We start from the raw sequence: 26,362 nt of genomic DNA, 5'->3' as shown, positions 1-26,362 counted from the left end.
TCTACAGGGCTCCGAGTAACAAACCCCTCACTCACGTTACAAACATGGTTATAGATATGTTTATCCTGAACATCCATATATAAGCGCTCATATATAGTACCCTCATCAGGCATTAAAACAAATGCACCGCCGTTTAACAGAGCATGAATGAATGAACCCACGCATGCATGCGCCGCTTGAACAGCTCAACGACTTTGACGTGCCAGTACAATCGTGGCGGTTGAGGTTACAGTGTTTCGGCTCTCTCGTCCCGCCTCGTGCAGCTGCAGCACTCGTACGGCCACGACCACAGAGACAGGGACAGGTCAATCTCGCTCCGAAAGACGCTGTATCTTGCATGTTGATCGCACACGTGTTTCGGCCAGAAAGGCTATGTCAGCCAGTCTGTACTGTATTGTACTGTACCTCCGTGATAAGAGTCCTGCGCTGCTTGATACATACTACGATGCACTGTACCTGTGGCTGTCTGCAAGTAGGTATGTACAAACGACCCATCCAAGCCCTGCATTAGGCGAAATGTCAAAAAAAAACCATAAAACATAAAATCACTGGCTGACATGATTCATTCTCTGCGCCACTATCTACGCTACGCAAATCAACGGCAGAAGCAAATAATGTGAGACGCCAAGAGGAGCTGACTTGCGACACTCTTGGTTCCTCTTTAGCCTTTCTCGTTTGTCTGTGTTTCCTCTGGCTTCGCTTCAGGGTAATTGCCTTGTAACGCAGACAGAAACACAAACGAACAGCCAGCTCAGCACAGCACAGGACACTTCAAACACCCGTCGGCTAACCTTCAACTACCCGGTATTGTTGTTTGTATATACTCCGTAACGTACGTATCTTGATCTAAACCCCAGCTGCCCGGAACAAAAAGAGAAGTCAATGCGTTCAATTCCACGTTGATGAATTGGTCCGTGTGTGGTGTAAGTTAAGTTATCGCACCTAAAGACTCCCTACTGTATAGCACTCCTTCACGATGGGGTTTTATTATTATACTAGCTTATCAGACCACATTTCTCTTCCCTTTTCTTTTCACTATTTCAAATAAGCGCAGCCATATCCCAATCGTGAGACTCAAATTGACTTGGTGGCGCTTCACTCAGACCCAAACCCTTGGGTTCAGATCCAAGCGAGCGAGACCTGTAGCGAAAAGGAAAGCAAAGCAAAGGAAAAGATGGCGGATTGACGGGGCGTCGTTCACCACCGAGTCACATTCCTCTTCCTCTCGTCACCGACCGTTTCTTTTTCTCTGCTTCCGGTTGTGCCTTATTATTTTCCCTGTCGTGATGGCTTCGTCTAGAGGCCGACGGCGTTCGGAGGACAGCCACATACCCCGACACCAGAGATACAGTAATCGTTTGGCTGGCTAAAACTAATCATTGCCAGCATAACAATGCCTCAAGAACGAGGTCTTGGCGATCCATAGTATCAAACCACGGGTTCAAACCTGTCCGTTCTATGGATAGCACTATCCACAGCGGCCATCCCGCAATAGACTCATCGAGTCCTATCGGTTAACATGCATAGTCTACTGGGGCCAAGAAGGACCTCCCATTTCGTGCATATGCATTCCGGGCTTCATGGGACATGCTCTCCCTACAGATGCGTGTGGTGATAATCGTCAATCACCGACCTCCTTCACCTGACGCTATCAGCCAGCCTCGAGGCGACAGCCCATCAAATCAGCCGTTTCATCCCTTGTCTTTGTCCATTGTCTGTTTGTAGACTGTTGGACTGTCCGTCCTTGAAGATCAAACTGCCATCTGTCTCAGTCCACACAAATAGTCCGCAGACTCTAGGCCTGAAGGAGAAGCACTAGAGCACCCCCTGCACAACATCTCTCCTGTGAGTGCTGCGAGATGCAACCACCAGGCTTCACACACTGACTGATCCCGTCGGTCGGCAGACGCCACTAGCTTGGCTCGGGAGCAGCCCGTTTGAGGAATGCACAGGCAAGAAAAGGGTGGGCATCACCGCCAGTGGCCCACGCGAGGGAGACTTTTTATCCTTACAGAGCAACACCTGATCTGATGATTACGGCCCTTCCTGTGTACCTACTGCTATCTATTACTTGCAAATCTTGCCCTGACAAAGGAAGAAGGGCTGATCAATGAACCCATTCAGGGTGATGAGACCTATCGGCTGAAGCCACTTCGAAAAAGAAGGCATCGATGGTCAATTCTGCATACCAACCAAGAGGCCCCTGCGCTAAGAGCAAACGCCCCCCTTGGCCTTCAAGATCCCCATCGAGCTCGACCAGGATCTTCGTCCCCATTCCCATTTTTAGCCTTTTCCTCATCAAGACTCACTCACTCACTCACTCACAGCTCACAGCTCACAGCTCACAGCTCAAAGCAGCCCTACGCTATGTACATACATACAATTGTCGGCCCGCCGTAGATTCTTCAGCCAAGTCGAGATCGAGTTAGCTTGGTCAATTCGTCTCTCCTGCCATGAGGGCATCGAGGATCGGATGTGCAGTGATCATCTGAGCGTATCGCGAGATCTGGTGGGCTGATTGAGTTTATTTTCCCAAGTGACGAGGTCTCTAGCATGACCGTTTGCATTCACTTGTTCCTGGAAGTCATGTCACTACTAATCTACTCATCTCATCGGACGCATCGTACATTGGAGAAAAACTCTTTCTCACCGCTGTTGATCTTGGTTGGAGCCACGAAATCTGCTGCAACCACTGACAGTTCACAGGGAGTCATCCATCCATCCATCCTCTCACGATAGTCACCCACAGTCCACTCACTACCTTGGGTACAGTAGGTATCAAGCCCCCTAACCCCCTGGCCCCTGACCCCTGAGCCATTCATGGCAAACGCACTGAAGCCACAGTTGCACACCCCCCAAGATCTTCTCATATCTGGCTCAGCTGATTGGCCAGCCCCGCATATGTATCCCTGACGCCTGCATGTCAAAAACGCGTGGCTCTGACTCGCTGCGAAAGAGTTTGCTCCGTATGCATGTGGCTGAGGGTGGTTTACATAAGGTAGGTACGCAGAGGGACTGTGGCTCATGCTCCGGATGTGGACTGTGGCGACGCCGACACGTATGTAGGTATGTACGAGACCGGCCGGCCGACCGACCGCTTTCGGGGCCTGCAGTTCCCCGTGTTCCTCCCTGCAGGCAGTTCAAGGCCAAACCGTATTATCGTTTGGCTGGTTTCGGTTTATGCAGCTATTCGCGGCGTGTTTTGTGGTTGATTCTATTACTGGTAGTTGGTTACCTCCACTCATACTACCATGTCCATCCATCCTTAAGGTACCTTGGAAACCTGACATTCAAGACGGACATCATAATTTGATTTCAAGGCCCAACAAACCCACAAACCCACAAACTCTCAAGCATCGGCCAGCCACTATCTCGGCTCCTTCATGCCCTATTCCCAAGGTCTCTCCTAGTAAAAGTTGCTGCTGAGGGGTCAATGCCATCTCATGACCTGGTCTGGGCCACTCTGTCCGCGTGGTTGGGCTAGCTTAGTAGTCTGTCTAGCCTCCACTCCCTCATCATGCTCATGCTCCAGTTGATGCTCATGCCCAACATCAACACCAACACCGTGGCTATTGCTCGTGACGATGCGGGGAAGATAGACTAGGGCCAGGCTAATAAACTAAGAGTTACTGCCTTGAATCCATCCGCGATCGGGGCATCAAGATGACCCCTCATATTGCGGTGAAGACAAGGTCCAACTTGTATTCAATGCATTGGATGCTGGATCTACACTTAACCGATCTATCAATCCAACCACACCAAACCAGACAAATCAAGCATAAGCATAATTGTTTTTTGATGTGCATCCTCTTTGAGATTCTTCTTCCGTGGTCGCGTCCGAAGCTTTCCTCGCTCTCGCCCTCGCCCTCGCCCTCCTCGGCCCCGGTTGATCGGTCGGTCCGGGCGAATCTCGAACGGAGCGGAGTTCCGGGCTGCCTCCGCCTCTACCTCTGCCTCTGGTGCCCAGTTTTCGAGCCTCGGCTCAACCCGCGGGATTGGCGCTTCCCGCCGTTAAACGTTTAGCCCCTGGTCCAGCTGCTGCACTGCACTGCCGCTGACGATCGCCTGATATAGGGTGAGAGGTATACATAAGCCAGACCTAGTATCTCAGCAGTGTAGGGATTCGAGCTTGATGCATTATGACATAGCTTGAAGAGGCTTCTCAAGAGTCACGATGTTTTTATTGATGAGTTTACTAACGAACTAACTAACTACCTTGGCCTTCGAATCCAAGGCCTTCAATGTATTGGCTCCGTAGCCTCTGTTCTCTTGGCTGCCTCCCATACCTCGCTTGCCTTCTGATGCCAACAACAAAAACAACTCCAACGTAAATAACATTATTGGTAATTAGGCAGTATACGAATACAACATAGCCCGGTCAACTATCGGGAGCCGTTTCGTAAATTTTCGGTACATCCTTCACTACAGCTGAAACACGATACTCCGACATTAGATCTATCCTTCATCGCTGTTCAGGCGCCTACATACACTGCAAGCGCCCATTTCACTACATGTACGTACCCTTGCTCGCTACCTATTCTTGTCTGGCGGCTAATAACCCAAACATGCCATGGAGCTTACATGATCCTGCAGAAATAAATAAACAAGCAAGCAAGCTACCAGAATAGAATTGTATATCGTAGTACCGGCGGCTCTTTAAATCCACTTGCCGGACGAGCTACGGGCGTCTATCTGTTATCCTACGCTACGTTATGCTTCTATATTGAATAGACGCCCGTAGAATCTCATCAAGATTGTGACCCTTTCATTTCTTCCGTGGCAGTGCAAGAACGCCAAGATGATCCAGACCAATAAATTTAATCAGAGACATACAATGCCATTGTTGTCGTGGTCTGTTGTAATGGCCAGCTGCTAATATCGGGCCCCGTTCGTCCCGAGTCGTCGGTAAATATCCTCAAACTCTTCCGAGGATTGGAATGGGCTGTGTCACGATGGGTTACCAAATTGGCCTTTTGTAAATCCTTCCAACCCTTGTCGCCATTTCTTGTCTCACGGCCAAATGACCATTGTTCGTCTTCTACTAGTCTGTGTCCAACAGGCAAATGAACCGACAAGGTCTCACAGCAGAGTCCCAGCACTGCTCATGATGGCATACGCGGTCAGTCATGGTTGTTGTTTATCAATTATTCTGCCTTGGTGTCCATATCCGGATATCAAACCGCACGCTGAGCCATATGTCTACAAAGCACATCCCAAAAGCAAACCATTGTGAATAACAAGTCTGCCACCCTTGCTGAAAGAGAACCTATTTTATCATGTTTTCCGTTCGCCTTCCAAACGCCTGAAAGCCAGGCTGTTGCTTGCCCGTTGCTTTTCACCTGCTCTGCCATGTCACCTGCATACCGTTCGTCGTTTCTTATATTTGGCCAGACCTCCAAAGGCTTTCAACCCAACGGCCAAGTTAGCCACACTTATAGTTGGTCATCATAAAACATTACTAGTGAGCCTCGGGAGTGGCCAGTCAATAAAAGAGGTCAAGCTAGGCCAGGCGAGTCAATGTCTGTTTGTTTGTCGCCCAAGTGGACAATCACTGCACGATTTTGCTTAGGCATTGCTGATGTTGCCATATCAATGACATCTTCTCCTCGGCCTAGCAGAAGCGCCAACAGCACCTCGGAAAGAAAGAATACCCCGGTCCCGCTCGTCATTCGGCGGTGGAATTCTAGTTCCTCTGCATCTGCATCTGCATCATCTGGTATGGAGCTCCATATCCCATCTAGTGATAGTAGCCATTTGTCTGAGCGGATGCTTGCTCTTGTGCCAGGAGAGGCTCAAAGTAGGGGTGGTTGTAGGCAGCCTTTGCTGAAATACGCCCAGCAGGGTCATACACCAACAGCATCTCGAGCAATTCAAGTCCATGGGCGTCGAGGTCCTTACAGAGGTCCTTGCTGTAGTCGCGCTGCCACTTGGGGAAGGATGCCTTGAAGTCAGGGTAGGAAGTTACGCCAGGCCAGTTCTCTTCAGTCGGGGTGCCGAGGATGCTATTTGATTGTCAGTGGGAGGAAATTCGAAGCTCCATACAATCTTGACACTTACCGGAAGATCTTGAAGATCTCATCGATTTCAGAGTCACCGGGGAAGAGAGGCTTTCTTGTACACATTTCGGCAAAGATACAGCCAACGGACCACATGTCGACACCAGTCGAGTATTGACGCCCTCCTAGGAGAATTTCAGGGGCTCGGTACCAAAGAGTAACGACTTCGTGAGTGTAGGTGCGCAGAGGCACGCCAAAGGCACGGGCAAGACCAAAATCCGCGAGCTTGAGGTTACCCTCCTTGTCGATCAGGAGATTCTGGGGCTTGAGATCGCGGTGGAGGACACGGTGGGAGTGGCAGTACTTGATACCGTCGCAGAGCTGGAACATGAACTTTCGAACAACCATGTCGCCCAGGCCAAGATGCTGCAAGTGAGGGGATGAACCCTCGGGCAGGGCCTTGCCTCGACCGCCATCGCTTACGGGGAGAGACTCCATGTACTTCTTGAGATCGAGATCGAGAAACTCAAAGACAAGGTACAGCTTGTGCCCATCGGCATGGACGATGTTGAACAGTCGAACAATGTTGGGATCTCGCATCTCCTTCAGGAGAGAGATTTCGCGGATGGCAGTACTGGGGACGCCTTCATCTTCAGCTTCGAGGCGGATCTTCTTCAGGGCGACAACCCGACCGCCGTTGGCAAGGTCCCGGGCTTTGTAGACGACACCGTAGGTACCTGTAAAGTGTCAGCGTTGGGTTTTCGGGAGGGCGAAGCCGGTGGCGTGAAGATTACAGGGCAAGCATCACAAGGCTTGTCTGTCTGTACACGTACCTTCACCAATCTTTTCCAACTTTTGGTAGTTCTCCATGGTCGGTGATATGTCCCTGTACCTGTTTTGCGAAGAAGGAAAGGCAGATCGAAAGTCGGATTGAAGAAAGGATGAAACGCACGAGTCGCCTCTAGAAGAATTAAGCGAGAGACACTGCGTCGGCGGCGTTGACGGTGCTAGCTGAAGGGTCAAGCTCGAGATGCGGTGGGACAGATCAGAGTAAGGCAAGGATCGAGGTGTGTGTGTGTCTGTGTCTCGTTTCGTTATGCGATCGTTACGAGATTGATAGATGCGTGGAACAAGTCCAGACTCGAGTTGCTCCGACAGCAGAGAAAATGTCTTTTCTTCCCGTGCTTTGTCTCCTTGCTCGTCGGTGACCTTTTGAAAAAGAGGCTCTACTGATCGATGGTGGGGGGAGGAGAGACGTGAGCAAGGCGGGGGACGTAGGTAAGGTAGTTAGTAGACGAAGCAAAGGGTCCAGCTACGAACTAAGTTACCAGTTAAACTCAAGGTACCTAACTAACTGTGAACCAACACCTGGAAATGAACAGGTACAGCAAAGGATTCAAAGCCAGAAATGCAAGGGATTTTTGAATGGCGCATTAACCAATATTCGTATTCTTGGTAGTGAGGATCACCAAAATGATGGTGATGCTGATTTGCCGAGATTTGGGTTTGTGGCGGGCGTTGTGGACAATGTTCCTGAAAGTCCCTGAGATGATGAGATCTCTCTCGCGATGGAGGATGAAATGAAATGACCCTGCCTTGTGTTTACTTTGGACGAGAAGGGACTGGACTTGTTTAGTTCAGTTAGTAGTTTGGCGCGTCAGCAATGGAACGCATGGATCCATGGAACCTACAGATACTCACCGTAACTCACGTATCATTCAGTGCAGTGGCAGCCCGATCCTCACAAGTCAAGTCACTAAAAACCAGGAACCTTCAGAGGGCGCCCCCCTGTAACAACCACAGCGCGACAGCAGCTGGAGTCGTCCAGTTAGCGCATCCCTTGGGACTAGCTCGATCGCTCAAGTTTGACTTCTGATCAGCCATTGGTGAGTGATTCACGAGCCCAATTACATCCAATATCCTTCCTCTTGTGGTTGTCCCGGGGAGGCGGGCGATTTGGGGCTGACTGATGAAATACGCGTCTTGGTCGCGTTCCAATCTCTTTGTCTCTTCTTTGTCCCTGTCTTGTCTCGGGAGTGTTCAAAGAGTGACGTTGTTCGGAATGGCCATAGGTGACGAGGTATTACTCATGGAGCACAACTCTCACTTACTTTTCATTAAATAAATACCAGCCGATCGGCAAGGAATTTCCCAAGGTCATAGATATATTACTTGCACGAGTCGTGACTCGAGTTGATTCACTTCTTACCTACCTAGACTTGTGAAAGTCAAAGTCTCATATGTTGTATATTCACCCAGCAACAATTCGTACCTCAGCTCAGTAGCTTAACTTGATTGCCCAAAAGAAGTATGTGTTCAGCTGAACAGCAAAAGAATACACTGAAACCAAACCCTACACGAAATTGCTTCAATATCATCTCTAGCAGACATAAGAGAAGCAAAAAAAATCAATTCGACGCAGGCCTGATTCGAACAGACGCCTCCGAAGAGAATAGATTTCTAGTCTATCGCATTAGACCACTCTGCCACTGCGCCTTAACGAATTGATACGGCACAGGAAATGAATTGCAATTATACAGCTGATCCAAACAGAAATTGGCGATAACGGGGACATAAGAAGTAGCACTCATGACCGACGGTCGAGGTATACGATACAATTCGTAACTCTGGAGTAAGTCTTATACATTCGGGAAGCAAGCATAAGTTCATGCAACCTTAAAACCGCCGTGTTTATACATATGTCTAGTTGCTGAGCCAATTGGGCTGCACCCTGCATACATTGAGTTGCTGCTGCATTAAAACTTTCGCCTCAGACATGGGGGCTTTGAATGGCACTGCAGGCACGAAATCTAGATTACTCTTTATCATTTGATTATGTTGATTTGATCATCGTCAGTATACAACAGTCCGATACCAGAGGGTGAGAGAAAGTCCTAGATTCAACACATTAGAATCTCAATGGTGTCGAAAGATATGTATCTACGTGTGGTAAGATGATAGAATATGAGCCTGTGTTTCGATGCCATATACCGCAGTAGCTCATGGTGCATACCTACTTGTGACAACTAGCAGCTCCTACTGTTGTGAACTTACGGTCGACATCATGAACAGATGTCGGCCAAGAAGTGATACCAAAAGGCCTAGACTGCGATGATGTACAGAGAGAGATTGATACAATGACATGCTGAACACGAGATTCCCCAACCTCGCAAACATAAGTGCCCAGCATATCTAGAGCAACCCGAAGTATGGAGCATAGCAACAACACTCACTTGATGCCCTCAATACCCATCAAAGCAGAAACTTGAACGAGGTGGCCCCAAGAATATCGATCTTGCGAATTGCCCTTGATTTCACTTTCAGGGTACCATGTCCTGGCAACCTTGGATGTATATCATGAAGTCTCCTTTCTCTTCAGGTCTAATATTCTTCCCAGATTTAGCGTCCCCTTCGCTCCCCAACCTGCCGGCCCAGCATCCACGTCAGGTCGAAGATTCATATACCACGTCCAAGCTCGTTTATCCAACTCATCGCGGCTCAGAATGCCAGCCCAACTGGCAAATAACAAGCGTAGTGCACCCAGCACACGGCCCAGATTCTCTTGCTTCTCCTCGTTGGCTGCTGTAACAGTCTTCTTTCCGCTGTCATCCGCTGGTGCGAAAGCCCGAAGGATGTAATTTCGTGCACCTTCTGGTCGATGTATGGGCATGCCAACCGTCGATGTTGAAGGACTCTTGTCTTCGAGATTCAGAGCCCAAACCGGCTCCCCATTCAAGCTAGATGTACGCTTTTGAGACGACAAGGCGTCGTTGAGACATTCTTTCATGAGACGCCAGCGATCCGGACCAAGCATGATGCCGCCATACCATCTCGTAAGCACAACCAGCGTATTGCTGATGTCGAGATCGCGTAGTTGCTGCAGCAAGAAGCTTCCACAACCAGACTCACCATCGTCAAACGATGCTTCTTGCTTCAGGGGCGAACTACCAAAACTAGTCCGGATCGCCCAAGCATTGTGAGTTGCGGTCTCCAGCTCCGGCTTCTCAGCCATTAATGATTTGAAAACTGCCGGACGCGTCGCCGGTGATGTTATAGGTATAGCATGAGCTATAAATACCGAGCCCCTTGATGTCAACTTCCGACTTGCAGTCCAGCCTCTTGGATTTGGTTGACTCCCTTGAAGGGTAATTGACGAAGCGTTGGATGATGCAGGTTGAGAGGATCCTGACCAAGTGTAGCCGCTTCTCTTCAAAACTGGAATCGGTCGATTCATGATAGTGATCTTCGGCTGACCTTCGGGGGCTTTCTCTTCGCCTCCTGGGGGTGCCTTTTCGATACCTATGCTGATGGCTTTTGTTCGAGAGTTCGCACTCACCACTGCTTGCGCCAGACTCAATCGGCTACTCAGGGGCTGTTCAGGCATAGTGTATCTCAACAGCTCAACAGCAAAGGCCAAAAACAACGGCGCTCTGTTTGTCAAAATGGTGGTCTTTCGAATGATATCTTCATCCTCCTCCAGTGGCAATTCGAGAGAAGCCTCGAGATCATCCCCAGACATGGAGCCATAATCTAGATCACGTCTATGCGTCTCCAGTTTTGGTTTCTTTACTTCAGCGGGAGCCGTCCCATCGTCTGCCCCACGCTTCGTTCCTGATTTCTTCTCATGGTTCTTGCATGCTGTGTGAATACTCTTTGCTGTCTTTGCATCGCCACTGAGCGCTTCCTCGACTGTGGCCAAGGGCGCATCTGCGATTTGTGCTATACTATTTCATACGCGTGAGTATCAGGATACCAGTTGGTTATACAAGTCATATATACCTTCGCAGATTCTTTGATTGTAGAGCCTTCACCTGTCCCATCGCTGCCATCATGGACATCTTACGCGCCGTGAAGAGACGTATAAGTTCCTGGAGGTCATTTTGCGTCGCCATGTGTCTTTTTCTTTTGAATTACAGGGCGGGTATATGAGAGGCGAATGAGAATCGAAGAAAAGTTCTGTGATTTGTGATTCTATGGCTCTTGTCTTGAATATTTAGGTATCGAGACAATGTTGTTGTAAGTCGCAAGTCCTCTTTCACGGAACCGTTAACACTCCGCAATAGGATGAATGAATCGCCTAGGTACCTAGTAGGCACCTAGCCTGGCGAGATCGGACCCACTAACTTAGCCCACGAAACCCTTGTCTCAGCTTTAGGTCTTTTCATCTGCTTCCACATGAAAACCAGACAATTCAGATTCCCTCAGGACACCAAGAACCGCTCCAATTCCATGGAAAATTCTTCATTATGATCTCTCCGATTCGAGGCCTCGTCTTGAGAGCCTGTCGTATCCAGTGCCGTCTCGCGAGCTCTACCCCTCGGCCTCCACGCCCCAATATCAAAACACCAACGTCTCGCCCTCCACCCAAGATCTCAAAAACTTACAGACCGTAACGACTCCTTAATACATGCGATGCCAGATCGATCATACTGATACAGCACGCTCAGAAAGCCTCAGTCCCCAACCTTTCCCTCGAGTCCGTCGACCTCGGCAACCCCTGCACAAGCCGAAACCCTCCGCGATCTCTGGGCATCGACATGGCTCCCTCTGACCGGCGCAGCTCTTCTCGCCGGTGCCCTTGGCTTCTACATATTCGGCACAGCTGCCGCATCATTCAAAGCGACGCCATGCAGTTGCACCGGTGAACATTCCACACCGACCGGCCGGCCCCCGGCTCTCGATGGCGACAACGCAGAACAGTTCGACAAGGAGCTGGCTCTTCCTGAGTGGTGGATGGGTATCACGAAGCTACGAAAGCGCATAGCGGAGCGTGCAAACGGACATGTGTTGGAGTTAGCAATGGGTACAGGGCGGAACTTGGAGTACTTCAACTGGGAGCCATTGACCCTGCGTGCAGAGGGCAAGGCTGGTGCCAAACTACCAAGGGGCGTGGTATCGTTTACCGGTCTCGATATTTCGGTTGATATGATGGATGTTGCTCGAAAGCGACTCGTCAAGACTGTTCCGCCCATGGAGAACTCTGCTCCCATCGTCCGCGCATCTACCATGGCCGATCACACCGGAGGCCAACTCTCGTATCTTGATTCCCAGCTCCGATTAATTCATTCCGACGCTCACCACCCAATTCCCGGTCCCGCGACTCCCAAGACGACGAAATACGATACAGTTATACAGACCTTCGGTTTATGTTCAGTGTCAGACCCCGTCGCTGTAGTCAATAATTTGGCCAAGGTTGTGAAACCAGGGTCAGGCCGTATCATTCTGCTCGAACACGGCAAGGGTTGGTACGGTATTGTCAATGGACTTCTCGATAAGAATGCCGGCAAACATTTCGAAAAGTATGGATGTTGGTGGAATCGTGACATCGAGGGCTTAGTCGAGGACGCCGTCGCTAAAACACCAGGCCTCGAAATCGTCAAGGTCGAGCGACCGAACATAATGCAAATGGGCACATTGGTATGGGTTGAGTTGAAGGTCAACGACAAAACCTCATGACGACTCAACACACCACATAATGCAAATGATTGATATGTAAGGAATGAGATGGGTTGTAGAATGTAGGGTGCACCACGTATGTACAATATTCAAAAAGTCGAAGCACTATGAGCGGCATTGCATTTTTAGAACCCCAGCTTCCGCATCCTTTGTAACGCCAAATGATCAAAACCATGGGATGCTATGATCCCTTTTCCAGGTATCCCAATCCCGGTTCAAACCCAATCAAACCAAAACACCGAACTTGTCTAAATATACAGGTACTGCCACAGGCGCCCCTCCATGCAATTAGTATGTAAGTATGTCGTATATCCGTCGTCGCAGACATGACGGAATCAAATCATCTGAATCGTCTCTCCTTGCGCCTGCCCAGAGAAGTCACAATTGCTTAGCACGTATCGAGTAAGCAATCAAGCTCATCAATTTCGATGCTCTCAGCGCCGCGGTCCCACTCCATGAGCTTGCTAAACTTGAGCCAGCTCTCACCATCGTCCTCTTTTCGCAAACTGGATGCCGTGTTTGACATGGAGCTAGGCTTAACGGCGGGGCTGGTAAGGAGGGCATTTGAGGTGAAGATGCGATGGTCGCCGAACCAGAAGTCGTCGCGGTACCCATACTCTGAAGTGTGGGTAGTGCGATCAGAGGACTCAGCAACAGGGATGTCCTCGGCGAACTTGCGTTTCTGCAGGAAGTCCGCCGTTTGTGTAAATTCCCGCTCATCTTTTTCCAGAGGCGGTGAGTTGTGACGGCTATTGCGACGGTTTGGCACGTAGCGGTGATGAGAGGGAAGAGAGCCGATGGGTGTGAGAGGCATGATAACATCATCGTCGCCTTCCTCGAATCCATGGTCCGAAAGGTCAACCTCAGGCGATGGGCTGAGTTCCCGCCGGCGAGCATCGTCATCGGAGCCGGAATCATCCGTCAGAGACACCGAAGGAGTTTCGAGGGCGGCATGAGCAGACACTGTGGAGTTGGGTTCGGGAATGGGCTGACGAGGACAGGTGGTGAGGAAATAATAGGTCCTTCGAGGGTGGACGCTCTCAAGTTCCTTGGCGAGAGGGCATGGTTTTGTGTCACTCCAGCATTGTCGCTTAGCATATGAGGCCAGCCTTGAAGAGATGATCGCGCAAGGGTTGGCAGAACTGGGATTGGAATGTTAGCGCACGAGAGCTGAGGGGTTGGAGGGGATAGCAGGTGGCTTAAACTTACTGTTGAACAGAGGTGAGACGTTGTGCCAGAACGGTAGCGAGCTCCTTGACGAGGTGAGGACGGTTTCCAGTTGACTGCAATTGAACGATAACTGCCTCGACAATGTCGTCGTTGATGGTATCGAAGTCAATGGCGGACTGGTTTGTATCAAGGTCGAGGCTTGAGCCTGGTGTAGGTGAAGGAGGAGGTGTCTGCTCGATGGCAATGTCATCGGAATGCGATCGCTTCTGTCGCTTATTGGGATGCGCTTCGGGGGCCTCGGAGCCAGACGAGGATGGTGACAAGGCGGAGGAAGCAGCACTTGATGAAGACGAAGACGATCTTGAAGCGTTCTTGGAAGCAGCAGCAGCAGCAGCTCGGGCAGCATGTGTCATTGGGACATGAATCCCAAGGCTGGGTAAAGAAAGCGACTTTCGGCGCGTGTTGTAAGGCATGGCGACTGTGTTGAATCGAGACGGGGGACAATATTGGACAAGAGTAGAGCTGTCTACAAGATGATGGACTGTCGACTTGGGAGACAGGTCAAGGTCACCAGAACTTCGCTGAGCAATTGTACGTAGTAGTAACCTCAAGAGTTGAAACAGATCCGAGAGATCTATAAGGGTCTACTGTATTGATTGATCTAGCGAGGGCACGGCAACAGACAGACTGGTGATGCAGTTTATGTGCACAGGCAGCGAGGCGAGGCAAGACAAGGTATGGAAGATGGATGGATGGATGGATGGATGAAGGAGGAGGGGAGAGATAGATAGATAGTCGAAGGGGGTGGGAGTGTTTGGTTTGTTATTGAGACGAGTGGGTTTAGATTTAGACTGGAGAGTTGAAGCCGAGGGTGGAGGCGGTCTACGGATGTTGACGACACAGACAGAGCAGGAAGGAGCAAAGACGACGGGACGTAGGCAAGAGCAAGGGAGCAACGATGGCAACGATGGCAACCACGAGGAAGGGGATTAGATGGGGGGGCAAAGGTGGGCAAAGAGGGACTGCAGGTGCTGGGGAAAGCACCTCAGAAATGGGGAGCTAGCTCAGAAGGGACCTTTCCATGATTCAATTCTTGTAAGCTGATAGGTCCGGAGACAAGATGCTTGTCTCCATCGACTGACTTCACTTACAAAAGAAGGAGCGATTATCCTTAGGATGACGGGAAAGAATGGCGCTTGGTGTTGGGTCTGCCACACTTTTTTTTTTTTTTTTTTTTGCAGACGCAGCGGAAAGAGCACGAGAGCTTGAACTTTTTTTCTTTTTTTTTCTCGTTTCAGCCAAACTCGATTGGTCAAGACTGGCGTGCATGGCTGCCGAGAAGTGGATCACGCTAAAGATCGGTGGGTCAAGCAACAGTGGGTATCTGGGAGTATCCTTGTAATTCATGTCTCCAGCCGCAAGACCCAAATGTGAAAAACGACTGACCCCGACTGACAACACTTTTTTTTTTCCTCATTGCTTTTGCTTGGGTGGTATTGGTGTCCATTATCTAAGTGTGAGGGAGGGGTTCCGTAGGTAAGCATAAAGTGTTGGTTGGTATGCAACTGGAGAGAAATATGACTCTTTTAGCAGGCAACAAGCAGCCATTTCAGCCTTTCTGTACCAATAATCAACCATTATTCCTAGGCATACACAGTACTGTACATTATCGATGATGTCCTACTCCGTACACCAGGAGGCAACGGAACTTACGCAACCAAGCAGGCAAAGAGCATCGGCTCGGAGACCTTAATCATCGAACTTACTCTGTACAGTTTAGCCATCTTGACTCGTCAACGTCTTCTGTTTCTTTTCTGCTTCTGGTCTAGCTGCACTGCGGCGACTGTAATTGGGCCACTGTGACAGCCTCTCACTGATAGCCTCGCCTCGTTGATGATGGAATGATGGAGTCTTGTTTTTCCGCCTCATCCGCGGTTTTTTTGGACCCGGGCCACTTCGGGTCGATGTTTGTTAATAAGTAGTCGGTTAGTGCGTTCTCGGAGGACCCTGAAATCTTTTTTTGGGGAACGCCCGAGAATGACCGTGGATTTGAGCTCAGGTATCGACAGGCATTGCATTGGATGGCTAATACAATACGTTGAACTGCGTGTCACGATATTAGGTACCCTGGACGTGACTTTTTTCCCCTACAGATCACACCGCATCTGCAACTGCATCAGACTGCATCAAGACTGCATCAAGACTGCATACACATTTACTCCGTGCAACCATATTCTTACACCGCATTCTCTCTCGACACGCTTATGCTGTACGAGACAATCAATCAATGCATAACAAGCGTGGGATAATCGGAAAAGAGGCCCGGTGTAATTCCTACTTAATCTCGTCCTCGGTACTCCGTACATACAGAATACTGTGAGCAAGTTACGTACCCATATTGAAAGTCGATGGAGATGACGAGTGGGCCGAATCATCAAAGAGTCTCCCCAAGACCGCGGCGAGGCCCTCTTTTGAATCTCGAACCCCTGGTCTGGCGCCTTCAAAGGGTCTCCATTCACCCGTCGCCCATGGCAATTCAACAAGTGACCTATTTCCTAAAATTGACGGTAATAACTGTGTCTGAGGCCGAGTCCAAGGCTAGCTAGCAAACGATGTGTAAGGTATGTGACACTGCACTCTTCAATGAGGGACAGTATCGGACTCGGCAGCCAATAGCGACATTTCTATTTCATCATCTCTCTTCTGCTCACGATACATGCAGTGGGTTTCAGTCCGCTGTCACCGGCCGAGGCTTTCTTTCTCCCATGACTTGCAGTTTGCCGTAGTCTCGTCTTTCTTGTAAGTGAGCGGGTGAGAACATAAAATGCTACGCAGCAATACGATGTCCGATTTTTGCTTTGTTTGTCATAATCCCATGTTCACTGTCTTATGTATACTATTGATCTTGATTACCGACATTCGATTGCGATATCCTGCCCTTGCAAATGTAACTTTGACCACCTCACCTCGCCCAATGTCTCTCAGCCTACTGAACCCCCTGAACTAGATCTGGTCAGATCCCACCACCAGCCTCCATCCAATTCTCTTACATGACTTACGCAGCATCCATTTATTATCCACCACTAGCAATTCCAGCAGCTCGGTGTGCAGATGCTGCGTCATCTCTCGAATGCACGAATCGCCTCCTGATGATCCAACCTGTCGAGGATCACCATGTGGATTACCCTACACTGACCTGACTGAAGAGTACATACGGATAGAGAACGGTTGCATGTCACTTCAGAGGTGCATGCCACGAGGTGGAACATCCAATGATGCATCTCTAGCTCTGCCCCTTGCGGCGCCAGCTGCGACAAGCGTCTGCCGCTAACATGGATGCTCTCCACTTACGCCTAGACCTTGCCCAAGCTTCTCCTTGCCTTGATCACAGCCGTGACCGGGTTAATTCCCTGTTCAACATCGTTCGATGGGCTTGCTTGACCTGTGCTGTTGTAATTGCCGGTCACGTTATGCTGTAAGTCAAGTAAACGCCGTCTCTCAAAGCCAGAATCTGCCTCTATATATTCCTTGATGAACCATGCTCACGTCCTCTCCGCCATGAAGTCATGGTAAGACTTAGGCTGTAGATCGCTCGAAAACCAGCCTACGAAAAGCCTCTCTCCCATTTCCTTGCAAGTCCCGTCGTTCGTCGAACTCTTCGTGTCTTGGCGCCTTGCAGACCTCGTACTCCTTGCCTCAGGCCGCCGCAGCCGTCTTGTCGGGCAGGTCGAGGACAACGCTAAGGAATCCTTATTATATGATTGGTCAATTGAAGATCCCCGCCTTTGCTCCGCTTCACGCTTCCTCAGACTTGTGCCTTACCTAAGTGCAATGGATATGCCGAAGACAGCCAACCTATCCACCATGAAGGGGGGAGATTGCCCTACCCTATACCCAGCCCCTACCCTCAACTCAAGGGACCCTCGAGTCATTTTTTACTTTTCCATCCTGTCAATCGACCCCACCCCACCACAATCTTCCCCCTCCATCATCGTCATACTTTTACCAACCACCAAAGCCAGCTCCTGTTATCGAGATTCACAAGCTCAAGCCGTCTACTGTTCCTGTGTCTGCCTCGTACCTAATCTATCAGATCTGCTTGGTCATACCGAAAGTTACTTCACAGCTGAAAGCCACCAAAGCTTAACCATGGAGCTTCCCTTTGTTACTCTCGACGTCTTCACAAACACTCGATATCGAGGAAACCCCCTTGCCGTTGTCACGATTCCCGCAGATAGAACTGTACCAGAGCCTACGCAAGAGCAAAAACAAAGAATTGCCCTGGAATTCAATCTATCAGAAACCGTTTTTATCCACGAACCCCGTCCTGATACCGATGTCGACAGTGATGTCACCCGCCGAGTGATCGACATTTTTACAGTCGGCACAGAGATCCCCTTTGCTGGGCACCCAACTATCGGCGCCGCTGTTACCCTCATCCCCCACGGTGTCGATACCGTCGTTACCAAGGCAGGCCCAATTTCTCTCACACAGACCCGCCCTGGTTATATCCAAGCTGCTATCCCGCACAATGTTCGTCGTCACAGGAAGACTCTTGCCGATCTGTCTGCCCCGGTCGCTGCCCAAATATCCCAGGACCCTGCGATACGCGAATCCGAGCTTCGGGCCCCGCTATTCAGTATCGTCAATGGCATGACCTTTGCGCTCATCAAACTCCCGGATCTCGAGCATCTAGCCAAAGTTGAGATGAGCGGGGTAAACTTGTCTGTGGACGAACTGCTTGACGATGGCTGGCAAAACGGCCTCTTGCTGAAGTACTACTATGTTGTCAATAGCCAGCGTGAAGACGACGGCATAACAGTTTATTCCATCCGCTCGAGAATGATGGAAGCATCCATGGAAGATCCTGCGACAGGCAGTGCTGCGAGCGCTCTCTCTAGCTATCTTTCGCTTCAACAGTCGAGCCTAGTTGATCATGGCTTCAGATATGAGATTGACCAGGGTGTTGAGATGGGCAGGGAGAGTAATATTGTAGTTGACGTTGATGTAAAAGAGTCCAAGATCGCCACGGTCAAGCTCTCAGGAACAGCTACTCCCGTAATGCGTGGTCATGTCACCATCTAATTGAGAGAGAAGACATACTGCCTATTCGCAACCGCTCTATAAACCCAGGACCCAAATCTTATCACGTATTTAACCAAAAGGGCAGTATTCCGAAACCAATCATGCGCCTGGTATGTTCTTCCGACAACATCGTAACGACTATCGTACAGTGATACAGTATTACTGCAATGTGGTATCGGCCTGAAGACATACTCGCCCCCCCAGACGAGTCTGCCCCAGCGCCGTAGTAACACTTGCGCCTCTATAATCTGAATTCTTTTTGGACCCAACGCCCCGTGCCTCTCTCATAATGATGCACCGTCAAAAACCAAGAGTTCCGCCGATAATAAAATACGTTTCTCCTATAAATTCCTCCTTGTGACGCTTTACCCAGTCCTATTCATTCCATCGCGGTTTGACTATATGACCCACGACCTATGCTCGTTGAAGCACGTCTGCAAACCTTTTGGCAACCTAGAGATAACGTTAGTATCCGTCCCGTGTAACAGCAAGCAAACATCTGACTGACCTCATGGCTCTCGTCATCGATGAAAGGAAGTTTGAAGAACCCATACTTGTCTTCATTCTTCACAAGCTCCACAACAGTGTACAACAGACCCCATGGCTGAGGCCAGAAACTAACCAGTCGCTCAAGCAGCACTCGGGTGATGTCCTCGCGGAATTCATCTTCCTCAGGATCGCCGAGATCCTTGGCAAAGATGGAAAGGAGCGCCTGACTGAAGAAGGCAGTATGGGCGCTGGGATATCGAAGTTGGTTGACTAGGCTGACAAGGATATAATACCTGGCCTCGGCAGGGAGTTCATGAATGATCAGAGAAAGAAGCGACACTTCATTCTCGTCACCAGTCAGGGACAGGTCTGCGACAGTTTGTGTTGCCTTCTCAACAGCACGGTGTCCGATATATAGAACGACAGCGTCAATAACGCTGGTGTTGGCGACCACAGGCACATGGCCGTAAGTAGATGCCTTTGGAGTGTCATGTGTCATGGCGTGTGTGATGTTGGCAACGATATCTTCATTTGGCCCATTTTGAAGTGCTTGGTCTAGGACCTTGAGAAGACTGCGAGACTGAAGTGTCACGCTGGCCTCATTCATGAGACCGGCAAAAAGGCGCATATCGTCGAACTGGATCTTGCCACCAAGCTCGTTGAACCTAGGACTCTGCTGAGGATTTGCAGCTAGGACAGCATTGATGAGCTGCGTGCAATGAGGTGGAATGCTAGAGCAAAGCTTAGCGTGATTGGCCACGACAAATTCGGGGAAGTCGTGTTGTAGAATGACGAGCAGCTTGAAGCAGGCCCGGTAGATGTCTTTGGCAACGTTAGAAACCTCGAAAACCTTCAACTGATCACCGAGAGTGTCAAGTAACTGGCAAAGCAGGTCGGAAAAGGGGCCCCAGCCAACACCATTGGGCAACTGCAGAATTGCTGGCATGAAAGCACGGTGCTGAACAAGAGACATCCAGCCGTAAACAAAGCCGGGAACATACAAGGGGTTGATTTTGAACAGTCGCCGAGCGATCCTCAGAAGAATTTCACGACGCTCATCCTCAGCCAGGCTCTCTGAAATGCCCTGGATTTCGTAAAAGAGCATGGACAGCAATCTGAAGAAAACGCGCTGGCTCAGCTGCTCTCCGCGCTTGACATGGTGGTTGACGAGAATGAGCTCAATAAGTGAAAGCACTGAGTCGATAAATGCAGGGCGAGTAGATGCTGGCTCAAAGCCCATCCCAATGAACGTTGCAATGAGCTTCGCAAGGGCATCTACCATGACATAGGCATCGGCAAGGGAACCACTGTGGACAATGTAATCGAAGCGCTCAATCGACAGGTCGATGGTGACGCGGATGAAGACAAAGAGGTCATCCCTGTTCTGCATAACCCCTTTAGCGTGCAGCTGCTGCACGAACGCCGCGACAGCCTTCTCAGAGGCGTTGTGGTTGCGGCAAAGATGGATCCATTCATCGAAAACATATTCTATCTGTTCGTGTTGGAGAGCCTGACTGTCAGCGTGAGTCGGCCGTGTCAGACCGGAGTTGCTGAGCTTTGACTTGATGCGTTGCCCAGCGGCGGAATCGGGGTCATCCGAGATCCATGACCAAGCTGCGTCCAGCGTCAGGGCAAAGTCGGCATACAAAGCAATCGGGCGGGAGTCGAGCAGCGTGAGGTCGAGCAAGTGCTCCAAAAAGTCAAGAGATCCCTCTTTGCGGGCCTGCAGTGCTTTCGACATAGCCAGATCGATGTTTCTCCAATCCAAAAGGTCCGTCCGAACCAAGGCCGCGAGCAGAGGTAGGCTCAAGAAGGTGGAGCCAGGCTGCTGGCTGAAGAGAGTTCGAACGCGACTGTTGAGAACAGGACCAGCGATCTTTCTAAGCGTCTCCAAAACATGAACTAAGCTCTCGAGAGCCAGGTTGTCGTCAACCTGTGAGAATATGAGCTGGATGATTTGTTCCGCAGCGTAAATGGAAAAATCCTCATGGTTCTGCGAAGTCTTGATGATGTGCTGGACGAGCGCGTCCACAACGTCCACAAGAGGAGATGGGCGCGGTAGATCCAGGAAATGTTCATGGGCAGACTCGGTGGCCACCCTCATGAGTTCCTGGAGTAGCTTGTTGACCCGCTCGGCTAGATTACGAACATCCATCTGGAAGCCGGGTGATCTACCGTTAGTCATTGCATTAGCAGCGGTATGAGGGGGCGCATAGGGCTGCATCTGAGCACCCAGATGCTGCTGAATTGAGGGGGTCTCTGCAGGAGTCGGAACACTAGGGATAGAACTAAATTGATCCTGTAGCACCTCGTTGGCCAAAGATCTGGTCGCATCGGATGCTGACGGGCCATGTGAAGGTGTGGGAAGTGTGGCGCTTCGTGGTTGCCTGGCGAAGTCTTCATAAATGGCCATCTGCTCAGGGTTGAGGCCATTAACATTCGGTGATAACTTGAAAGGATTAGGAATAGCCATGGCCCACCGGCTGAGGCTTGAGTCGAAGTACGGATCGTTGGGTCTCTGAAGGCGATGTCGTCGACGAGCCTCTAGCTCCGGTTCGATCATCTCCTCAATTTCAGGCACAGCCCTTTCCTCAGCCTGCTTCTCAATGATATTGCAGGCTAGGTCCAGGTTAGAGTTAACACACATAATAATTGTACCCTCGGGGAGCCCTTGAGAGAGATCGGTCGAGAGGTTTCGCATGTAGTTGGTGAAGTTGGCGCGAAGGGGTTCCTTGGACGTAACGAGGGCAAGGCTACCGGCAGTGGCTTTCACCATGCTAATAGCAGAGTTGCGTACACGGTTCTCATCAGGCTCTATAGCGAAGTCCTTGTGTATCATCTGCTGCGTAGATATGGCGGCAATTGTAACAGAGCGATCAACGACAGGCTGGATTATATCTTGTAGAGCACGGCTGAGGGCCGTACGAACAATCTCGTGAAGACGAGTAGTGCTGACTACCATCTCATTAGTCGGCGGGATAGTGACCAGAGGACCAAGATCAGGAATGGTTGGCGCAAGAGCCTGAGGTGAGAGTCCAGCACCCACACCGGAGCCGATGCCATTGAGCGATAAGTTCTCAAACGCGTCCAGTTGTTCAGGGGGAAGTGTCTCTGCCGGTTCTTCAATAATGGGTCGATTCAGAATTTCGCCCGAAGGTTCGATGCTCCTGTGATCGAGGTTCAAACCCTTGCACAAGACCTCGATCTCAAACTTGAGATTGAGTTTCAGCTCGGCATGGTGATAAAGCTCAATTAGCAAATGAATAATATCCATAAGCCATGGATTCGGGGGCCTGAAAACGGCCGATGTGGCGCCTTGAGTCAGAACTTTGCACACGAACGGGATAACAACGATGAGTCGCTTCGTATCATGAGCCTCAATCAAAAGCTGCTTGAAGGCGATGTTCTTGTGTTTGATGGGACGATCTCGTGCTAGGGTCAGAAGACCTAGCCAGCCTCCGAGATTTTTGAGGTGAGTCCTTTCCGTTGAGTTCTGCATGGTCGCCTCCGAGTTCAGCATTCGGCACACACTGATATAAGTCTCCCTCAGGACCTCACTCCAGAGAGCCTTGTCCTCAAATAGCTTAACCAGTTCGAGATAAACATGGTGGTAGTTTGGCTGCATCTTGGCGCGCTCCTCAACAAGGTGGCTAGCAAACCATTGTTGATGTCGGCGCTCCACGGTCTCTCGAAGTTCTTGACACATGGCCTGTAGTGTACCTTCGGTGATATTGTTGAGAACGAACTGGACCTTGTCCTGGGCACCCTCGTCAGGGTCTTCAAACTCAACGTCCATAGCCGGCGGATCGACGTTCAAAGCAGCAAACGCAGGCGCTTGACGCTCAACATTGGTCAGTTCATCTGAGTTTCCATTAGGGAAACCATCGCCTTGAAATCCTAGTCCATGAGGTGTTCCGGCGCCGTTACGCCCACGGGCCAACTCTTCTTCGTGCTCACGGACGACCTCCTCTGCCTTTTTGAAAACTTCCGTGTTGTGGAGTCCAGGAATCTGGCAGAGCTGCCTGCAGAACGCAGGCCATTCTCTGAAGCGAATGAACAACTGCATCAGTGCCTGAAGGCCAAACTTGTACATAGGTTCATCAGGAGAATGATCCCTCACAGCTTCCAAAATCATGCCCAGTCCAATTTGAAGAGGCAAGTTTGAAACGAGCTTATGCGAAATGATGCCACCGAATAGAACTGCGGTTGTTGCAAGAGCTTCCAGAGGATAGTCGGCATAGTGAGAATACTCATCGAAGAGCCCATGGATCATACATGCGAAAACATCCTGATCCAAAGGATCCCTGGAATGCTTATAGCGATCTAAGACCTCGACTATATTGCGAACCTGCACTTCATCACTATACATCTTCTTGTAATGTTCCTCCATCCTGGTATTGGCGGTCGGAGACAGGAGATTCCCATCCCTTCCATTGGCGTCGATGACATCGTCGTAACCCTCGCTGTAGTTGATAAGTCGGGGGTAAGCAATAATACAAGCGCGCTGAACCAGGATCAATTCTGGCCTAGGAGGACTGGGCGAAAAGTCTTCAAGGATTCGCAGTAACGCTGATACGGTACGAACTTGGAGAGTCGTTGTGTTTTTAACAGTAGAGTCATCCGAAGTTCCTCGCTGGAATTGGCTCTCCAAGTTGGCCTTTATCATCAAGAACTGAAGCAGAGTACTATACATCTCTTCACTCCGCTCAGCATTGAATCGTGCCCACTTGGACAAATCCAAATATCCCTCAGCATGGGCCAGGGCGGCTAAATCGACTCCAAATCCATTCGACTGGTACACTAGTGTGTCAAGCCAGTTATGCTTTACGGCGTGCTCAAGAACAACCGGGAGGTCCATCGGCTTAACAGCATGAGTGTCTACCAAGCGCTGAATGACCCAGTTCTTGTCTTTCCTCCAGACACTATCCAGAACAAAGTCGTATTGGGGCGAACGCTTATAGAGAAAATTTTCGAACAAAGAATTGAGTGTTTCTACAGCCATTGTGGCCCAATGTTGCCGAGGTACTTCGAAGGCGGAGACCAGGAATATGTCCAAATTCGGGACTACCACTTCTTGGAAGAGCCTCTTGGCCTCGATACTCGTCGACGCCATCATGGAACTAAGCGCAACATTGAAGATCGAGGAGAGCGCGGCAACGGATATTAACGGATGCTTGACGGCGACAATTGCTCGCTCTTGTACATTCTCAGGGGAGTTTGCGTATTCCTCAATAGTAATGCTGCGCTGGAGTCCGGGAATTGTCGTCGCGTCTAGCTGGTCGGGAGTCAAAGAGGCATAGGCACTAACAAAAGAGAGCTGGGCCTCGGGATTCCTCCAAACGCCGCCCCATAACCTCTGAATATCCACTATCAAGCCAGACTTGGAGTCCTGTGCAATTGGCAAGAAAGCTTGGTAAAGTCGAAGGAACTGCTGAGAAGAGACACGAGTCGATGGTTGGTCGAACAGAATGATGACCTCCATCCAGTCGAATGATTTCGGTAGGACTCTCCTGAGAGCAGCAACCAGAACACCAGTATCTTGCTGTGGGCTTTGACTAATGGCAGTGAAGGTCATCGCTGCTGAAACTTGTTCGGGACCCAACTGCAAGCCGTTGGGGCGGTTCTGTAAATAAGAGACACATGTTTCCTCGTCTCTGGTGAAATCGATGCCCGTTTTTTGGATATATCGAACTAGCCCATTGAAAGGCCTATCAGCGAGCACCCGACTGAGATCGAGAGCCGCGAGGATTTCGGAAGGCGGTGTACGCTCGGGAGACTGGTCCATCCATCGGCTGATGACACGTGTTTCCAATTCGCGCATAGAAGAAGCATTGAAGCTCGGAGGATGATATTGAAGAAACCGGTCCAGAATCAGGGCGATGAAAGATGGGGTTAAATCGGCATGGGCGTCGAGGTCAAATCGAGAAAGGATATCGATGAAGGAGGGAAAGTTAGTAGACAATATAGCGTCGGCTGCCTTGATGTTAGAATACTCCCGGGACAAACTTCCTAATGGAATGGACCAACCTTTCGTCTTTAAATCTGCTCGAGAAGTGAGCTTAAAGGCAAGAGCTAATATGGTCTTCTCTAATGCATCGAGCTTGAAATGTTCCATGAAGGTAGAGAGATCAAAGTCGCGGAAGATGTCCTCCGTGGCACTCTCAATTGATTCAGCAATCTTGCTTGCTTGATTGGGATCGTGCGAGATCTTCTGCATCTCGGCAACAAGAATGTGATAGTTGTTCGGGCTTGTGCCGGGTCTGTTGAGACCAGGGAATATCTGGGGCGCATTACCGGCAACGAGCCGGGTGAAGTACTTGGTAAACACTTCCATTCCGTGTTCATCGATGAGCTGTTAAGTAGGTGCATTGTCAGCAAATTTGGGATATGTCCAGTAGCAATAGTGTAGCCAAACCTTGTTCAATTGGTCAACTTGCAGCTCCCACTTAGCACGGTCCTTGTCCTCCTTGATAGTACTGAGCAGAAGATAGACCTGTGCCACGACGATCTTTGTCAGGGAATTAGTGCCCGTTGGACTGCTGGCGCTTGGGCTTGCGCCAGCACTGAGAATGGCGGCCTGCGATGGGTGAGGAGAATGGCTCGCACCCGTCTGTAGTATCTGCGCAGGATTGGGCGAAAATGATCCCGCTCGAGGTGGTGGGACCATGGAGTTGTATTCGCGGCGGAGGGAGATGAGATGAACGAGCGCCTGCTTTCGTTGTGGTGGCAGGCCGGAGGGCTCAGAAAACGAGCGAGCGGGGAAGTGTGAAAGAGGAAAAGTCCGTATATAAGATGCCTACATGGGGGGGCGGCACGATGAAGCTACGAACAGCGGTCGTCGAGACGTTGCAGAGACTGCGCGATCGTGCAACGGTAGTCGAATAGAGAGGAACTCGTGAGCCTGACTCGACTTGAAGGTGGAGTTGGAGGTACGTGTCGTACTCGGCGTTCGTCGTAGGGAGGGCGCCGAAAACGCTACAAACTGACAGGGTGGGGGGGAAGTCCGTAGCGATTCGGCCTCAAATAAGCCAACGAGACGCGAAATATTTATGGCGCGTGGTGATGCAAGTATCGATATCGTCAAGAACGTCTGTACACAAGGTGGTGGTGGTCGATGTTGGGTTTGGAGGACAAGGTACTGTAACTGAAAATGACAAGGCCCTTGA

General features: G+C 50.2%; 6 protein-coding genes and 1 non-coding gene across 7 annotated transcripts; 2 read left to right on the top strand and 5 right to left on the bottom strand.

Moving 5' to 3' along the window:
* Positions 1-5,737: 5,737 nt before the first annotated feature.
* Positions 5,738-6,866, bottom strand: FMAN_09051 (putative CDC28-cyclin-dependent protein kinase; the record flags this gene model as incomplete). The annotated part of the gene is made up of 3 exons (XM_041829848.1): positions 5,738-6,002; positions 6,058-6,733; positions 6,830-6,866. 3 exons carry the CDS (start codon positions 6,864-6,866, stop codon positions 5,738-5,740), a joined length of 978 nt encoding a protein of 325 aa, XP_041680570.1.
* A 1,544-nt stretch (positions 6,867-8,410) lies between these two features.
* tRNA lies at positions 8,411-8,492 on the bottom strand. The gene has a single exon. It is a non-coding gene; the product is annotated as a tRNA-Ser (tRNA).
* Positions 8,493-9,351: 859 nt separating this feature from the next.
* Positions 9,352-10,888, bottom strand: FMAN_09050 (uncharacterized protein; the record flags this gene model as incomplete). Its single annotated transcript, XM_041829847.1, has 2 exons — positions 9,352-10,720; positions 10,776-10,888. 2 exons carry the CDS (start codon positions 10,886-10,888, stop codon positions 9,352-9,354), a joined length of 1,482 nt encoding a protein of 493 aa, XP_041680569.1.
* A 354-nt stretch (positions 10,889-11,242) lies between these two features.
* On the top strand, positions 11,243-12,452 carry FMAN_09049 (uncharacterized protein; the record flags this gene model as incomplete). The annotated part of the gene is made up of 2 exons (XM_041829846.1): positions 11,243-11,385; positions 11,444-12,452. 2 exons carry the CDS (start codon positions 11,243-11,245, stop codon positions 12,450-12,452), a joined length of 1,152 nt encoding a protein of 383 aa, XP_041680568.1.
* Positions 12,453-12,840: 388 nt separating this feature from the next.
* FMAN_09048 (uncharacterized protein) lies at positions 12,841-14,095 on the bottom strand (the record flags this gene model as incomplete). Its single annotated transcript, XM_041829845.1, has 2 exons — positions 12,841-13,594; positions 13,662-14,095. 2 exons carry the CDS (start codon positions 14,093-14,095, stop codon positions 12,841-12,843), a joined length of 1,188 nt encoding a protein of 395 aa, XP_041680567.1.
* Positions 14,096-17,771: 3,676 nt separating this feature from the next.
* On the top strand, positions 17,772-18,707 carry FMAN_09047 (uncharacterized protein; the record flags this gene model as incomplete). The annotated part of the gene is made up of 1 exon (XM_041829844.1): positions 17,772-18,707. One exon carries the CDS (start codon positions 17,772-17,774, stop codon positions 18,705-18,707), a length of 936 nt encoding a protein of 311 aa, XP_041680566.1.
* A 414-nt stretch (positions 18,708-19,121) lies between these two features.
* On the bottom strand, positions 19,122-25,863 carry FMAN_09046 (uncharacterized protein; the record flags this gene model as incomplete). Its single annotated transcript, XM_041829843.1, has 4 exons — positions 19,122-19,160; positions 19,216-25,169; positions 25,224-25,548; positions 25,612-25,863. 4 exons carry the CDS (start codon positions 25,861-25,863, stop codon positions 19,122-19,124), a joined length of 6,570 nt encoding a protein of 2,189 aa, XP_041680565.1.
* Between the last annotated feature and the right edge of the window lie 499 nt (positions 25,864-26,362).

The sequence above is a fragment of the Fusarium mangiferae genome, assembly GCF_900044065.1.
Source record: "Fusarium mangiferae strain MRC7560 genome assembly, contig: FMAN_scaffold004, whole genome shotgun sequence".
Lineage (NCBI taxonomy): Eukaryota > Fungi > Ascomycota > Sordariomycetes > Hypocreales > Nectriaceae > Fusarium > Fusarium mangiferae.
Note: the sequence above shows the minus strand (reverse complement) of the source record. Positions and strands in the feature narration are given on the sequence as shown.